The sequence below is a fragment of the Perissodus microlepis genome, chromosome 4 (assembly GCF_051167445.1).
Source record: "Perissodus microlepis isolate ML-2025 ecotype Zambia chromosome 4, ASM5116744v1, whole genome shotgun sequence".
In the NCBI taxonomy this organism is placed as follows: Eukaryota; Metazoa; Chordata; class Actinopteri; order Cichliformes; family Cichlidae; genus Perissodus; species Perissodus microlepis.
In genome coordinates this window covers 26802027-26820566 of record NC_140464.1, presented here as the reverse complement: position 1 = coordinate 26820566, position 18540 = coordinate 26802027, and the positions used below count along the sequence as shown (strand labels likewise).

Here is an 18540-nt window from a genome sequence, read left to right as displayed (position 1 = left end):
TTTCCAAGAAAAAAAAAGTTAAAATGTTAATTTTATTTACTCGTTACCTGTTAAATTTAAAGTTTACTCTTTTTGGATCACGTTTTTCTCACTAAAAAAACATGTCCTCCCAAGGAGTAGTCTGCGATTTAACACGCTTTGTATTTTTGTTTACTTATTTATTTGTAATTTTAGTGTTTTATTTCTGTGTTCGTTAAAATAGAAATAGCCACCTGGACAGTCCTGTGACAAAACCATGACGTCAGCGTTGCCAGCGTGGAACGAAGGCACGTCGCACGTCAGGTCCAGGAAGTAAACTCTCCGGTTCAGTCTGCAGGAAACTAAAAGAAGTCGGAGCAGTAAATACGTGTCCAATTCAACATTTCAGCACGCAGCCCTCCAGACCGGACACTGCGGCGTGACATAGCTACAGATTTTCTACATCCGTTTGTGCGGGGTGCACAGCCGGCCAGCCTGTCAGCTGAGTAGTGAAGGTAAGTGAAAGAGAGGAGAGAGAGCTCGGTCCGTGCTGTGTGTGACGGACCGAGCGGGGTGGGCGCGCTTGCTCGTGTGTGTCTGTGTCCTGCAAGCTCCGCGCGGACGCACTGCTCCTATGCGCTGTCCTCTCGCCGTCTGCTGCGTGGAACCTCTACCAAACCTGTATTTCTAAGGGGACCTATGGAGCAGCCCTCGCCATAATGTACACTAAGGTGGTATGGCAGCTGGTGACACTGCTTTGCTGTCAGGCCAGGAAGGGACAGCAGCCTAATGTGACATCTACGAAACTCCTCCCCCAACAGGACAGCAGCAGTGCGCCTGTCAGAGCATAGATTTGGAGCAGATAGTAAACTTTTTTTCTATTTGAAGCTACACTATGTTCTAATACAGTAATAACACTGTAGCAGGCTAAAAGAGGCCATTGTATTATTATAAAATAAAACTGTTATACAAGTCAAAACTTAATTCAAACACAATGCAAAAGTGTGTACAGCAAATATGGATTTGATTTAGGGCTTTCTATGCTTCTATGTTTATTGATAATTAATCGTTTTTGTGATTATTTTTTTCTTTGTAATTGAACACAATGTAATAATGCACAATATTCAAACATTATCTTGTTTTCGTATACTGTATGAAATCCCCTTTGTGGAGCATTTCCTCATATACGCGTGTGATTTCAGTAGCTGTGTTTTCGTGGTACAATGCATCTGGCAGGGTCTCTCGTGAAAAATTGATTCGGGGTGAGTGGATGACGTGTGATTGTGCCTCTTTACCTTATTATCTTCACCTGTGGCCACTAGCCATGACCAAAAGAATGACATCATGGATAAAAGTGGTATAATGAGCTTTCTCCAAAAGGGACTGTCTGGTTCTCTTCAGATAAGTGAAGAGAAATCAGAAAACCACCTGCTGCATCTTAACCACGGCTGAGGTAGTTTGGCCATCTGAATGTGATGCATCCTGGCTGACTGCTGAGGTGTTTCAGACGTGTCTGACTGGGAGGAGATGACTTAATAGATGGTATATTTCTCTTTGGTATTTAGGTCACAATTAGCAGTTTTATATATATACTGGTAATATATTTGAAAAATATGACATTAGTAACATATTAATGTTGGTGTTTGATGTGGGCACACCTCCATCTGCATCTCTGCAGTAATGTTTCAAACATTAGGCACATAAAAGTGTGTTAAATGTTTTTGTGCAGCAGCTGTGCAGAGTAAACACAGTGAAGTTCAGATAGTCCACACACATTTGAATGCTCTACTGTATTTTACCAATGAAATGTAAGCCTGTCAAGTACATAACCTCAGAGTTACAGTGAACAGCTGCCAAATATTCAGTAGCTGGATTAAACTCTCTGGTTAATCTGTCATGGAATAAAAGGGAATGGGCCTCACCTCGTCATTGATCTGTTTGTCAGTCAGTTGTGCAATGACTGACAATGTCCAATGAGAAACTGTGTATAAACGTGGCTGTAATTGCTAAACATTTAATGCAGTACTTTTTAAGAAAAACCTATTAAATGAAAGCTGAAAGTCTGTGCTTCAAACATATTTTCACTTTGTGAAAGTCTTTTTCTCAAATCTTACAGTCCTCACTATACCCCTGTGGTTTTTATTGTGTTACAGAGACAAGATGAATTTGCATGTAATGATGTGTATACAGTACATTGGATTGTAACCCCCATATTATTCATTTATTATGTATGTACTGTATAACAATAGATATCTCTTATTTACAAGTGTTAGTGAAGTGGCTGCTGGTTTAATTAGAGAAGCTATCACAATATGTTACTGTGAGCTATCGGGCAGCATTTTTCAGGGTTTCTTAATATTTAATAGAATTAAATAGTTCATTAATCAAGAAGGTAATGACAAGATTAATTAAGAATCACAGTAGCTAGTTGTTGCATTTGTAATCACTGTAATGCTGCACTTGTGGAATCTAAAGTATTTTATGTCTTCTGTCAGAGACATGAAAATGAAAATGAAACCCAGGAATACATGTGCAATTTCTGTCATTACTATCAGCTGTGAGATAGTATGTAAATAATATAAATGTGTTAGGATATTTTTGAACTTTATAAAAGCTTCCACTGTGGTTTACATTACACTACACTACTGGTAGTGCTATCACATGGCTGGAACAATCCCCATCCCAGTCTTTGCATGTTTCTTTTCAAACTTTTTAATTTGAACCCAATTTCTTTTAGTAGAATAGATCATTTATCCATTTCCCTATGACATGAAGTAGTTCTTTATATTTTGCTTAGACGCAGCAATTTATTGAAACGTGTAAACACAAAAGGACAGCATTTATTTGTTAACACACTGAGCAGGCAAACGCTCTTGTCCTTTGGTAATTTTCAGAAATAGTTTTCTTGGTTTCTTGATTCCAAAACTATACAAGTTATAGCTATAGAAGTGCCAGTCCATCTGTTTGACAACATTCATAACACCACTGGAACCTCCACCATGTTGTACAGACTGCAGTCAATCAGTGTGCTTGAATGTACATGTGCACGTTCAGTGAATGAAATTTGTCACACAAGTGAAATTGAAACAGTAATGATGATTATAAAATGTCAGTGTTTTTAAATCTCTTCCAGCGAGCACTCGCATATCAAAGAATATGGTGGACTCCACGTTGGATCAAGTGGGAAAAAATCTGAGTGAAGCCATGAGGTTCCTGGGAGAGGAACAGAGGTAAGAGTTCATCACACTGCAGCTACAAAATAATATCAGCAAACTACCAAGCAATTATCTTCAGTTAGGGATTGTGACCTCACCAATGCAATGCATAATGGGACCGCAACATACAAGTCTGAGTTATTGGAATATAGAGAGGTAAATTCTTGTTTTGGGTTTGAAAGTTTAATTGTGGACATTGGAAACTCATCATAATGTTGAGCTGCTGGGCTGTAAAATGATAACTGCACTTACACAAACCTGCTGCTGCACTAAAACGTGTTTGTATTGACATTTAATGCCATAATAAAAAGATATAAAACTACTTCATATCTGAATGACCTTTATTTTTAAGATACAGAGTACAGTCAACTGCAGGGCAGAATATTACAACACTGAAAGCGAAGTAACACTTTGCAAAATCTGTTTGTTTATTTAGAGAGCCGGAGGCAGCAACAGAGAGACAGCATTTCAGCAGAAGCTGCATCCCTGGACCCCTTCAGGGAGAGTAAGGCACACACACACACACATACACTCATATTCACACACAGGCAGTTCAGGTTGAAGATTATTGTTTTCTTGGCAGTTGTGATATACAGAAGTAAATTCTAATTGTCTTGTTAATGTGGGAGAAAGAACATGGAATCCTCTTTTTTCACAATACTGCGTCTGTTAAGAATTCACAGTGCTTCACTTGTTCCACATTTTATCGTGTTACCCTTATGAGATGTATGCATTAAAATGTAGTAATGTAAACCTCTACACATAATGACAATGTGAAAAAAATTGCTTGAAATTGTTGCAAATTTCTTAAAAATAAAAAAACAACATATAAATATTCACTGCCTTTGTCATTCGAGTCCACCTGTTATAAATTCAGTTAACTGGACATGATTTGGAAACGCTCACCCCTGTCAGTATAAGGTCCCATATCAGAGCACAAACTGAGCCATAAAGTCCAGTGAGTTGTGTGAGGACCTCTAAGACAGGATTGTATCAAAGCACAGATCTGGGAAAGGCTACAGAAAAGTTCTGCAGTATTAAAGGCCCTAATGAGCACAGTGGCCTCCATGATGAAGGAGTTTGGAGCCAGCAGGACTCTTCCTACAGCTGGACCTCTGACAGAGCTCCAGCATTGCTCTGTAGAGAAAAGAGAACCTTCCAGGAGGATAGTCATTTCTGTTGCCAGTCAGGTCTGTATGGTAGAGGGGGCAGATGGAACCCAAGCCTCAGTAAAATACACATGACAGCCTGACTGGAGGAAACCAGGCACTGTTCGACACTTTGCCAAAACCATCCCTGCAGTGAAGTATGGTGGTGGCAGCATCAAGCTGTGGGGATTTTTTGTAGGCAGCAGGAACGATGCAGGAATGTACAGAGACATCTTTTGTGTGGGCAAAACATGTAAACACTTCAGTACATTATAGTACATTTGATATGAACTGTGAGAACTGTTCCTCATGTCTCCTGTGCAGTGGTCAGGATGTTGCCACTGTACTGCGCCTGGTTCATAACCTTATTCATGAAGAGGAGGATGAAGAGGATAAACCCAGTCAGAAGTAAGTCAGTTTTATTTACATACCGCCATTTCACAATAATAGTCTGCACAAGGCTAATCAGAAAAGGCTCATCAGAAAGTGCTGTGTTCAGCAGGATGCAGAATGTGGGTGAACACGGTCAGATGGCATTGCTGGGTCACAGCCTGGCAGCCTACATCTCAATGATGGACAAAGAACAACTGCGAAAGCTGACCACTCGGATCCAGTCTGACACCACCCTGTGGCTCTGCAGGCTCTTCAGGTATGACCCTGCAGTTGTGTGTCTGTGGAAATCACCATCATGCACATGCCATATGACATCTTGTCTTAATTATTAAAAGATTTCTGAAAATGAGGTCTACAAACATGCTAACTTGATGACTTCTTCAGACTGATAATAACAGGACCAATTCCTTTTCACTACAGACTTCATGAAATATTTACAGAAGAAAAAGAAGTATTGTTTGAATTGATATTGTTTCTACAAAGCAAGTTTTGATTTCGCAAGGCCTGATGAGGAGGGCACCAGGGGCACCTCTACATTATGTTTTGGAGGCCAACTTTCCAGCTCCCCTCTTCATACAAATGAGTTTGCTATTTTTTTTTAAATAATTCAATTCAATTCAATTTTATTTATATAGCGCCAAATCACAACAAAAGTCGCCTCAAGGCGCTTCATAGATACAGAGAAAAACCCAACAATCATATGACCCCCTATGAGCAAGCACTTTGGCGACAGTGGGAAGGAAAAACTCCCTTTTAACAGGAAGAAACCTCCGGCAGAACCAGGCTCAGTGAGGGGCGGCCATCTGCTGCGACCGGTTGGGATGAGAGAAGGAAGACAGGATAAAAGACATGCTGTGGAAGAGAGACAGAGGTTAATAACAGATATGATTCAATGCAGAGAGGTCTATTAATACATAGTGAGTGAGAAAGGTGACTGGAAAGGAAAAACTCAATGCATCATGGGAATCCCCCGGCAGCCTACGTCTATTGCAGCATAACTAAGGGAGGATTCAGGGTCACCTGGTCCAGCCCTAACTATATGCTTTAGCAAAAAGGAAAGTTTCAAGCCTAATCTTAAAAGTAGAGATAGTTTCTGTCTCCCGAATCCAAACTGGAAGCTGGTTCCACAGAAGAGGGGCCTGAAAACTGAAGGCTCTGCCTCCCATTCTACTTTTAAATACTCTAGGAACAACAAGTAGGCCTGCAGAGCGAGAGCGAAGTGCTCTAATAGGGTGATATGGTACTACAAGGTCATTAAGATAAGATGGGGCCTGATTATTTAAGACCTTGTATGTGAGGAGCAGGATTTGGAATTCAATTCTGGACTTAACAGGAAGCCAATGAAGGGAAGCCAAAACAGGAGAAATATGCTCTCTCCTTCTAGTCCCTGTCAGTACTCTTGCTGCAGCATTTTGGATTAGCTGAAGGCTTTTCAGTGAGTTTTTTGGACATCCTGATAATGATGAATTACAGTAGTCCAGCCTGGAAGTAATAAATGCATGAACTAGTTTTTCAGCGTCACTCTGAGACAGGATATTTCTAATTTTAGAGATGTTGCGCAAATGGAAGAAAGCAGTCTTACATATTTGTTTAATATGTGTGTTGAAGGACATGTCCTGGTCAAAAATGACTCCAAGGTTCCTCACAGCGTTACTGGAGGCCAAGGTAATGCCATCCAGAGTATGAATCTGGTTAGATACCATATTTCTAAGATTTTCAGGGCCGAGTACAATAACCTCAGTTTTATCTGAATTAAGAAGCAGAAAGTTAGCGGCCATCCAGGTCTTTATGTCTTTAAGACATTCCTGCAGTTTAACTAATTGGTGTGTGTTATCTGGCTTCATGGACAGATAGAGCTGGGTGTCATCTGCATAGCAGTGAAAATGTATGCTATGTCTTCTAATGATGCTGCCTAAGGGAAGCATGTATAATGTAAACAGAACTGGTCCTAGCACTGAACCCTGTGGAACTCCATAATTAACCTCAGTGTGTGAAGAGGACTCTCCATTTACATGCACAAATTGGAGTCTATTAGATAGATATGATACAAACCACTGCAGTGCAGTACCTGTAATACCTACAGCATGTTCTAATCGCTCTAATAGGATATTATGGTCAACAGTATCGAACGCTGCACTGAGGTCTAGCAGGACAAGCACAGAGATGAGTCCACTGTCAGAGGCCATAAGAAGATCATTTGTAACCTTCACTAAAGCTGTTTCTGTGCTGTGATGAGCTCTGAAACCTGACTGAAACTCTTCAAATAAACCATTCCTCTGCAGATGATCTGTTAGCTGTTTGACAACTACTCTTTCAAGGATTTTTGATATGAAAGGAAGGTTGGAGATTGGCCTATAATTAGCTAAGACTGCTGGGTATAATAAATAAAATCTTAAAAATATGCCAATATAGAACAGAGTCCTAATATACTGCCGTTATATTTAGCATCTAATTTTTAACAGTTCTTCACTCGTCTCCATCCAGTCAACCCTCCCTGCTTCACCTCTCTTGTGCACTGTCTATTGCTTCGGTTGGTTATCAACAGGTATTTAAACTCATCCAGCTTCACTCTTATACCTGTCTCCCTCTCATTCACACGCATATATTTGTCTTGCTTCTATTGACTTTATCTCTACCATTCCACGCTCTCTTATACATCTGCGAACACCGCAGAGACTCCGGCCTGACCTCAAGTGTTAACCTATCCATCACCAGTGAAAGCAAGAAGGGGCTCAGAACTGATTGTTGATGTAATCCCACTCGCATCTTAAACCCATCTGTAACACTAGACATCTCACCACTGTGTTGCTGTCCTCATTTCATGTCCTGTACCGGCCTCATATATACGTCTCTGCCACTACTGACTTCCTCATGTACTGCCACAGTTGCTCTCTTGGCACCCTATCGTATGCTTTCTCTAGATCTACAACAGTGCAGCTCTTTATCACCTTTTCTATATTTCTCAATGAACACTCTCAAAGTGTTCTCATCCTAACCTGGCTTTATCAAGTCTTTCTCATAGCGTCATAAATGGCCTGTATTTGTATAGCGCTTTACTTAGTCCCTAAGGAGCCCAAAGCGCTTTACACTACATTCAGTCATCCACACATTCACACACTGGTGATGGCAAGCTACATTGTAGCCACAGCTGCCCTGGGGCACACTGACAGAGGGGAGGCTGCCGGACACTGGCGCCACCCGGCCCTCTAACCACCACCAGTAGGCAACAGGTGAAGTGTCTTGCCCAAGGACACAACGACCAAGACTGTTGGAGCCGGGGCTCGAACCAGCAACCTTCAGATTACAAGACGAACTGCCAACTCTTGAGCCACGATCGCCCCATAATATGTCATAATATGGCTCGTCAGCTTTATCCCTCTGTAACTGCTACAGCTCTGCCCATCACCATTGTCCTTGGACGATGAGATACGTTACTGTCATTATGCAAGATTGTACAATGAAATACTACTGCTAGTACACTTGTGTTAAACAATCCGGTCAGAAAGTTCACTACCCTCTCTTCTAAACATCTCCAGGCATTGCAAACAACCTTAATTATCCTTTTCACAGTCTGTTGTGAAAATGTAAAACCCTGCACCCCTATTAAATGTTTTTTCCTCCATGTCAGTGGGGGTCACATTGCTGAATCAAAACAACAGAAATATTTCTCATAATGAAATTTGCTTATTTGGACTATTACTTTAATCCTTTTGCACTGTCCAACCGTCCATGCTGCTCATCTGTTCCTCAGGTATGAGAATGGGTCTACCTGCTTTCATGAGGATGACAGGGATGGCCTTGTAAAAGTGTGCCGGCTCGTTATCAACGCTCGCTATGAAGAATATGCCACTGAGGGTTATGTGGTCCTAAACACCAGGCAGCCAGTCATCTATCAGAGTGCCTCCTGCAGGCCTGGTCTCGGACAGCATCTGTGCAGCCAGGTAGGGTGGTTGGGACACACGAGCTTTAAAAAAGGCGTGTGTAAATACTTTATAGGAATACACCTAAAGTCACGGTAATGGCAGATCCAATCCTACACTACCAACTAATTTTAGAAGTAGAGCACTATTCCTTTAGTTTTGTGGTGATTAATCTTACATTTTTTGTCAATGTATGTAACAATGTGTTTACCTAGCATGATTGCTTTGAGGGGAAAGGCACCAGAGATGACACTGCTTTTATCCTTTGATTCCACTTTTTTTTAATCAAACCTGAAATAATAATATTGTAACTTATACACTTCAGACTTTTTCCTTAATTTTTCCTTTGGTTTTTTGGGGGGGTTGAAGGACAGTATTACCATTATATAGGATCTCTTGTACTTCATTCAGTTGAATACACAATAGATAGTGATTTTCATGCCAGTGTTTGTATCATTAGCTTGGCCTGCCTCTCTCCAGTTTGTGCACAGTGCCATGCAACACCCTCTTTGGATCCCAACACCAAATGGTAGGAGAACACAGATTAGAAAAACACATACACCTATCTGTCAGGTAGTTTAGATAAAAACTATTTTGGCTTGGATCCTTTTTGTCATCCTCAGGATGTTGCACTGTTGGAAAAACTCATCAAAGAGGACATAAATGCAGGGAAGCTTCCTTTGTTGCTGATTGCCAATGCAGGTAAAGGACAGCCACAGTTTATACATTGCACTTTATATATGTCTGTGCTTAAGAGTTAAAGATGATACATTTGATGGTAAAACAGCAATTCAGAATACAGAGAATACTCTGCATTTTGAATATGAACTTCAGTGACTTAATTATATGTTTTTGGTATATTTCCATTCATCCAACCATCCATTCTCTTCCACTTATCCATTATTTTAATTTTTCAGGTACCCCTGGAGCAGGGCACACAGACAAGTTAGGTCGACTGAAGGAACTGTGTGATCAGTACAACATGTGGCTTCATGTAGAGGGGTGGGTAGCTCCTGTCAACCTCTAAAATAGATTGATTGCAATAACAAAACAATTTCAAATGGATGTTTAGACTGATTTTATATTCATGCAAAGTACATTTTCGATGACCCAGCTTCTGTGATAGTATGATGGCTCGTAAAATGATACTTGGTTGCTGCCAAGCAGCTGAAAAAAAGAAGCCAATTTTTTTTGGATCAATCCGAACACTATCTGTCAGGTTATGTGGGTTATTGTTGAGGCAGCAGTCTAAGCAGATATGCTCAGACCTGACTCTGGGCATAGACTACCATGACCTGGATGACTGTGAACCTTCACGGACATGTGTGAAACATTTCACATCAGTGAGCCGTCCCAGTCATATGTTCAAATCACCCCAACTGCTCCTTGCTCTCCACACTCTAAGCCCCTTCTCAATGGACGAGCTCTTTATCACTAGCCCTTTCTCCAAGGAAGAGCTCAACTACATTTCTGAGAAAACTAATTTCCACTTCTTGTATTTGCAATATCATCATTTCAGTCAATACCCAGAGCTCAAGGACATATCATAGGGAAGAGAGTCGCTCAATCAGTGAATTGTCATCTTCACTTTCACATTCAGCTCACTCTTCACCATAGTCAATCAGTACAATTCTGCTATCTGTCTCTCACTCAACTCCCTCCTTACTCTTGAATAAAGCCCCAGAAACCCAGACAGGGTACTCCATCCTTTTCCAGCTGAGAACCATGGCCTAAGACTTGGAGGTTCTCCAGTCTTTGCCTAGTGAGGCTAACATAACCACGTCATCTGCAAAAAATAGACAGGTGAGTAGAGCAACACTCCCCCCTGATGGTTTGCCAGAATTGCTTTGAGGCAGACTGAAAGTCTATATTCGTGGCCTAACCAAACCAAAGTCCTCCCACCCCTGCCTGCTGCCTCTCACCAAAGACAACTTCAAAAGAACAAAATTGAGCTCTTCTTCAAGAGACCGGTTCCAGAAATCTAGCTGTGTATTGACGTGATCCCAATTATGTCTAACTCTCTTGTCTTCATCCATTTTCTTACCTGTACGACTATAGCAAAAGCTTGGTTTGCACTGCTCTTTGCCACTAATTCTTGAAGAAAAAGTGGAGGTTTTTTTTTATTTTTTTAATTTACATTGCTGCTGTAATGTTAGCTGATTATGTGTTTTCTTTTTCAGGGTTAATCTGGCGACCCTAGCACTGGGTCAGGTCACCTCTTCTATCATGGTAAACTTATATTAAAATCTATCCAATATGGGGTTATACTACAACTGTAAAAAAGAAAGCACACTCCATTGAAATTCAAAGGTTTTACATATCAGGACTTAATAAAAAAAAAAAAATTTTACCGGATTCCTTACCAGGTTCTATTATTAGAAGATAAAGAAACTGTGTGGAAAAAAAAAAAAGTACATCGTTGCTTCTATATGAAATAAGCTAAGTAGTAGCCTGGTGTTGATAATCAAATGCAGTTGATTAACTGATTATCACCAAGTGTGACCACCTCTATAAAAGTAGAGGTTTTGGCAGTTTGCATGGCTGGAGCATTTAGATGTGTGTTGCAGTGATCTTAGAGAAGCAATTGTTGCTGCCCATCAGGCCAGGAAGGCCATTTCCAAACAGTTTGAAGTATATAATGCTACAGTGACAATGATTATTCACAAGTGCAAAACATTCGAAAACAGATGCTGATTTTCCCTGTAGTGGATGTTTCAGCAAATTCACATCAAGGTCAGGGTATGTCTGCCAAAAATCAAAAAAACACATCCATAAAACCAGCTACATCTGAGTCTACAGGTTTCAGTTAGCATGAGAACTGCTTAAAGTTACAAGAATGAAGGCACACTTGAAGAACAAGAATGCCTTGTTTGGAAGGATTCTCAGGAAAAAAGTATTTAGCATCTCACTAAAAAGAACATGATAGTATGGGTTAGGTTTGTAAAACAGCACCTGAACAAATCACAAAACTTCTAGAACTGCCTTTTGGACAGACGAGACCAAAGTGGAGATGCTTTTTGTCATAATGCACAGAACCACGCTTGGTAAAAGCAAACACAGCACATCTGCACAAATCACCTCCTGCGACCTGCATGAGGTGATTTGTTTTTGTTTTACAGTCATGGTTCCTGGGTACCATGCCTTCTTAGTCAATAATGAACTCCTTTGGATATCAAATTAGTCTAGAGTCAAATGAGAGGACATATGTCTTGACAGCTAAAAGTTGGCCAACTGGTTCTTGCAGTAGGACAGTGACTCACAGGCACAGCAGCAAATTAACAGCAGATGTTTGAAAAAGAAAAAAGTATTTAATGACCTCAATCTTTTTGACTTCCATCCATATCTGAGATGGGCTGTGGTCATATGTAGAAAAACATTAAAGGAACACACATCAGATCACAATGGGAAGAAATCATGTTGAATATACAGATGTGGCCTGGGTAATGTGTTAGGAATTAAAGAATGTGCATAAGAGTGGTGGACCTTCCAGTTCTTGTGTCCTATGGTAAATGCCTGTTAGGATCCATGTTGCCAGGCAGTGAGCACAGGGCAAACTAGAGGATATTGGGCACTTTACTGTTACCAGTACTACCTTCTATGACAATCTTTTGGCAATTGGAGGTGTTGGACTACCTGTGGGACCTCCATAGGATCCAGATACCATCTCATGCTGCCAGTAGTGACACTGACCCCAGTCAAATGTAAAACAGTCAGCTTTGGCGGTTGTCTCATTGTTGCCCCTCTAGTGCACTTGTTGTGTTCATTAACACTAGAGCAGTTGAAACTGATGACCAACCCCTTTTACTACTTACCAGATATATCCCAAAAGTTTGAATGTCTTGATTCTTCACTGATTAAAAGTGTTCCTTTAATTTGTTTAGAAGATACAGGTGAAAGTTTAGAAACTCAACAGAAATAAGAGCACTTGATTCTCTCCTTCCCACAGCCTCCAATGTATGAGACATTCTTGTAAGTGTTAATGTAAGTTCTGTGTATCGGTGTTGGTCTTTCATGTCTCTGCAGGCAGCCACCAGAAGTGACAGTATGACACTGACACCAGGTCCGTGGCTAGGACTGCCGGCTGTGACTGCTGTCACCCTCTACAGACATGAAGACCCTGCACTGGTGGGCTGACATCATTTTCAGAGAAACTGAAAGAGTGCATATTGTGATCACTTTTGTGACATCTTTTGGTGATCCAGTGGGGTCTTGGGAATTATGTTTGTGCAACTCCCTCATTGCTCTGCGTCTCTGTACTGTGTCTCCCAGTCTCTGGCAGCAGGTTTAACTTCCAGCCACCCTGTGGAGAAGCTACGGGCACTGCCTCTCTGGCTGTCCCTACAGTACCTTGGTCACAATGGAATTGTTCAGAAGATAAAACACGCTACTACTCTGGTGAGGATTACTAATGTAGGAAATATGTCTAGGATATGTACATAGCTACATTTCCTATATAAAATGTCAACGCGTCATCTTAAAGACTGCCTTATTGGTTTGTCAAAGCAGAAAACACAGTTACAACCAATGCCCTTTATTTTGCATAGCCATTGTACAGTTTCAGGACCATGGAGGAGCCTGTGATTCAGTATTGAGAGTCTTCTGTCAGTACAGAACGTTATATGTCACAAGATCGGTTCATTGGTTCAATAGACTAACATTAGTTTATGTTAGCTAACTAGTAAAAGAACCAATAATTCGTTTTCATTCCTCCCCTTATCAACAACCTCCATGTGTAGAACACAAAGAAGCCATCATTTTGTGTGCATGATTACACACATGATTGCTTTGCAATGGCTTTGCAATGATGGCTTTGCAATCACAGTGATTTACTGTCTGCTCTTGAAACAACTGCTCGCTTGAATCAACTGTCTGTTTACAGGAAGAGGGTCCTAATGCGATTGGTTAAAAGTTTACATTTATTTCAGGAATGAATGCATGACATGTTTGCACATTTGACTTCTTTTTGTCTCCCTCCTAGAGCCAGCTGTTCCTTCAGAAAGTACAATCCCTAACCTGTATCAAAACATTGGTAGGTGAATTTTTCATGTTCTGAAATTAATCATGATGTGTACCATACTAAAATGTGCAGACTTAGTTCAAAATGAAGGATGGCTTCTACGAGTAATGTTAATGAATATGAAGGAATTAGTTTTTAGCAACTGATTACAAAATATCCAGATGCACCTCAGTAAAAAACCCAACGCAACGAGCAAACAAAAAAAAAAAACGCCACAACTTTGCAGTGTGCAATGATGTAATTGAATATCATTTGCTGAAGGTAATAGTTTGTTAAAGTATTTAAATTAGTGTGTGACAAAAATTGTCCAAGATGAGCCGTAAATATCAACAGGATTACAAAATACCTTTTAAGATGAAAGATGTGAAGATGGTGTGTATTATGGTGTAGAGATGGCACGATACCACTTTATGTCCGACACAATACCGATATCATAAATTTAGATATCTGCTGATACCGATATGAATCCGATAAAGTGTATTTTTTAATCAATAAAACTGTTTTTTTTAATATCTTGCTGCATTTTGTATAAGTTCATACTCAAGTTTAAAAAACAAACAAACACTAAAGCTATTTGGTTATACCTGTATGCAAAAAATACACTGCACCCAAAATATTTCATAGTTCAGCAATACTGATCAATCTAATAAACTTAAACCTGCACCATCCTCCCTATTCTGGTATTTTAAAGAGTACTTAGCAGAAAAATTTAGCAACCTAACTAATAGGGCTGCCAACTCCCAGCAAAAAAAAACAACATAGGGAGCCACCCTCCACCTCATGATGCTTAATCAACGTAATCAACTTTAATTTGATGCAGTGTGAAAGAAATTGCACAGAAATCAATTATTTTCAAGAATAATTAAATAGATTCAACATCTCTCTTCAACAGAATTGCAGACTGCACAGATGGTACATTCCCAAAGGAAAAAGTACTATAGCTTACTAGGGTATATTAGACTTTATAGTTACTGTATACAGTAATGGACTTCTATACATTTTACATCAGATAAAAAACTTTGGGTGTAAGATTCAGATAATTATTTATTAAAAGCTAAACATTTTAAATGAGAATAAGAAAGAAAAGTATGTCTTTGTGCCCCCCTTTCCCTGTTAATGGCCTAACTGCCCCCCTGGCTAAACTTTGCTAGACCCGCCCCTGCACAGTTACCAGCCGTCAGCTACGTAGAAAAGGATCCTGGTGTGGAAGGTAATATTAAATAAAATCTAACAGCAGTTTATCAAGCTTAAACATGCTGCTGTTGTTTAGCCGCTGGTTTCCTCTTTCTGGTGCAAAGTGGGCCAAAAACAAACAAGAGAGAAAAGCCGATCAGCTGATCATTGATCAGTTTCATGATTGCAGTAGCAACAGGAGAGGGAGGGAGAGAGAAGAGGCAGTCGCTCCATATATCAGTTGTTAAGCTTAACGTGGGAATGCTTTACTAACATTCAGAGATGAACTTACACACTTGCTTTACTTTTCGCTGGGATAACTTTCTCGGAGATGAAATGCCGGTTTGGTAGCGAGGCTCCAAATGCTCAACCAGACCGCCGACAGGTCTTGCACACCACAGCCGCTGAGTTACGCCGTGTCGCAAGCTTTGTGAGATGCTTTCCTGATATTTAATGGATCGGATTACATTTTTTTTTATTTCTCTCCGATATCCGATCCAGTAATTTAGGTCAGTATCAGACCGATACGTAATATCGGATCGGTCCATCCCTATTATGGTGTATTAGGGCCAGGTTTTTATGTATAATAATTATTTGTAAAATGTGTGATTTAAACAAAATATATATATCTTGGGATCTGCTGAAATCCTGAATACTGAAATCCTGAAAATTGGAAGCAACCTTTGAATCTTATTAGCTCAGAACTGAATAAAATATTTTTTTAAAATGTGACATAAATTACCAGTAAAATTTGAATAAGACAAAAGTAAGGGATAAATTAAATATTAGGATGCACATTAGGATTGTACACGACTAGTTGACTAGATATCTGATCGTTGCTATGGTCACACATACTAGTTGTTTAATCTCATTGTTAATTTTAACTGATGGTCAGTTTGGGTAAATAGCTGTGTCATAAATGTTATGCAGCTCTCTGCCATCAGATAAAGCATTGTTGTTGAAAAGTCTGATCTTTTTGTTAACACTATTGTTGTTAGTTCTTTTAAAGACAAAACAATGAGAATGCGGATAGAAGCCGATATGAGCTTTTTTTAAAGGCAATAGTGTGAGGAGTTGAGTGATTCAGGAGCAGTAGAGCTGCTACTCCACCACATCAAAAAAGCCAGCTGAGGCAGTCACATCCTAGGTAAGGTGTTCAGGCTGGCCATGTCCCACCGAGGGGATAGATACAGGACATGCTGGAGAGAAATTATGTCTCTCGGTTGGCCTGGGAACACCACATAAGGTGGAGAAGGTTGCTAGAGAGACGGAAGTCTTGTCGTGACACTTTCCATTCGCAAGTTATTAGTTGTTTGGATATGAATTTGTCATATTTCAACTTTTTTGTAACATATTAAACGCTGATTTGTTTTAATGTTCTTCTTCTTTGTTTGTTTGGAATATAACGTGGAATATTCATAATGCACGATGCGAGGTGCCACACAGGTAAGTGGCATGAGTCATTATTGAAGGATGTGATTAGTGACCCCCAACATGAAGATGGTTTTGTGTATTCCACGGGCTAGTTGTCAGGTGGCTTTTGCCTCCTGGTAGGGTCTTCCATGGCAAATTGGTCCTGGGTGAGGGGCCAGACAAAGAGCATTACAGAAGACCCGTATGAGTGTAAGATCAAGGGAACCGTTCACCCTGCCCAGGATGGAGTTACCGGACCCCCAACCTGGAGCCAAGCCCGTGCAGGGTAGCTGAGGGAGAGCGCCTGGTGGCCAGGCCTCAACCCATGGGGCCTGGCCGGGTGCAGCCTGAAGAAGGGACATGGGTCCACACTCCTGTATGCTTACCACCTGCAGGACGCTCTTTCCCTACCTCTCTGGTGGGGAAAGAGCCTGAGCTAGTGTGTGAGGTTGAGAGATAATGACTAGATATAGTTGCACTCACCTCAACACAGGATTTAGGCTCTGGAACCAGTCTCCCGAAGAGGGCTGGACTATGTCCCAGTCTGGAGTTGCCCTTTGTGAGAGGCAGTGGGCTCGGGTGGGTATCTTGGTATCCCCTCACCTTGCTGCCTGTATATTGGAGGTTTTTCCAGTGGACGAGGGGGTTAGCTCATTTATGCACCAAATGACAGTTCACAGTACCCGGCCTTGAAAACCCTTGGTGGGGTGCTTGAGAGTGCTTCACCTGGGGACTCAGTGAGACCTGAGGAAGGGGCGTGACTGAGAGGAATGGCCTGCCTAATCTGAACCTGAGTGATGTTCTGTTACTGGACTCTTGTGCAAACCACACTTTGTCCATAACGAATACCGTGTTAGAACCTAAAGGTGTCCATGAGTACATGTGGCACCAGGACACTCTTGGACACTTGGGTGTCCAAGAGAGGGGCTGAGCTGAGCTGTCAACTGATCAGCATCCTCCCCCACCACTGATGTTGAGTTGGATTAGGTGGTGGGGGAGGATGCTGGACAGACCTGGCACACCTAAACATATAGTGAGGGTGGTCTGGGAATGCCGAGCAGAGGCCCTGGTCCCGAGATCTTCAATTTGCACCTTAGGCAGAGCTTCTAAAGGGAGAGGTGGCATTCCAAGGGAGACTAGGGACATTGAGTTCAAATGAATCATGTGCAGCACCTCTGTTGCTGAGGCTGCTGCTCTGGGCTGCAGCCACAAACCACCTGTCATGGTGATAACCGGATGGTGGACACCGGACCACACTGTGTATAGTGCAGAAGTTCACATAGCTCCCATGACAGGGTGGAGTGCTCCTGACTTCAAATGAGTATATTGTTAGACAGTAAACGGAATACTTTGCGGACCTTCTTAATCCCAGTGATATATAATAGAGGAAGTAGAGGAGGAGGATGAGAATCAGAATCAGAATACTTTATTAATCCCGAAGGAAATTAGGGTTACAGCAGGCAGCATGCTAATGGCGCATGCGCACTTACAAAGGAACCTTCTGACCAACTTTACACAAACATCACATTGGGGAGACATGTCAGAAAGGTAGGCTGATAGGAGAAAAACAACGAAAATACATAACATGAGGTAAAAGGAGGAGAAAAAAAACTCCACTCAGACTGAGCTCCTAGTGGGAGAACAGTTTGATAACAGAAAAAACACCTCAGCACAAAAAGCACATGACTATCAATACACCATAGAAACACAAGACGAGCAACAGGGGCGGGTAAAGGGTAAGAGAGAGCCGGTGTAGACAGCGCATCCGGTCCTGCAGCATGTCTGCGCTGGTCCAGTTGACTGCCATCTTCCCCGGTAGGGCACAAGCATCGAAGGCGTTTGGAAAGGGAGGGGGGATTAGTGTGTGCATATCAGTGTATGTGTGTGTGTGTGTCCACAGTTCAGCTGAGACAGTGTCCTTCGCCCCGCCAGGCTAAGTAAACAGTCTTCCAGCCAACCCAGGTGGCCTTGCATGGAATGGGGGGAACAGTCTAAACACAGTTGTTATCAGGGTGTTTTGTTCAGCTCCAGCCTTGAGGCCACAGCTGGCGCCGAAGGGGTCTCCGCATGAAGTGATGATAGTTTTTACTTTAGTGCAAACAACTCATATGAATTTCAAAGCTGTTCTAACAGTCCAACACTGGTCTCTCAATCTCCCGTTGGAGAGCCGTGAGCTTTCTATGATGTTATCCAAACTTACGTTCCGTGATGTTGTCATTCTTTTTGCTCAAAGAGCAGGTTCTGAGAACTCACGACCGCAGTGCACTTCCCCAAGATGTGATCAAATTTGCGCTCAAAGGTGT

The 18540-nt window shown here is 41.4% G+C and overlaps 1 protein-coding gene across 4 annotated transcripts in view; it reads left to right on the top strand.

The window, feature by feature from the left end:
- Window positions 1-229: 229 nt before the first annotated feature.
- The window catches only part of pdxdc1 (pyridoxal-dependent decarboxylase domain containing 1), a 48738-nt gene continuing 30427 nt past the window's right edge, over window positions 230-18540 (top strand). The window contains exons 1-13 of one of the 4 annotated variants that reach the window (XM_084926840.1): window positions 230-473; window positions 3092-3188; window positions 3610-3678; window positions 4646-4729; window positions 4824-4970; window positions 8466-8655; window positions 9095-9163; window positions 9258-9336; window positions 9552-9636; window positions 10815-10863; window positions 12658-12759; window positions 12904-13029; window positions 13613-13663. In XM_084926840.1, coding sequence (XP_084782966.1) covers window positions 3115-3188; window positions 3610-3678; window positions 4646-4729; window positions 4824-4970; window positions 8466-8655; window positions 9095-9163; window positions 9258-9336; window positions 9552-9636; window positions 10815-10863; window positions 12658-12759; window positions 12904-13029; window positions 13613-13663 — 1125 coding nt within the window. In that variant the 5' untranslated portion in view covers window positions 230-473; window positions 3092-3114. Of the gene's footprint in view, window positions 474-3091; window positions 3189-3609; window positions 3679-4645; window positions 4730-4820; window positions 4971-8465; window positions 8656-9094; window positions 9164-9257; window positions 9337-9551; window positions 9637-10814; window positions 10864-12657; window positions 12760-12903; window positions 13030-13612; window positions 13664-18540 lie in introns of all 4 variants that reach the window. The other 3 variants (XM_084926839.1, XM_084926842.1, XM_084926841.1) reach the window with 3 other exon arrangements.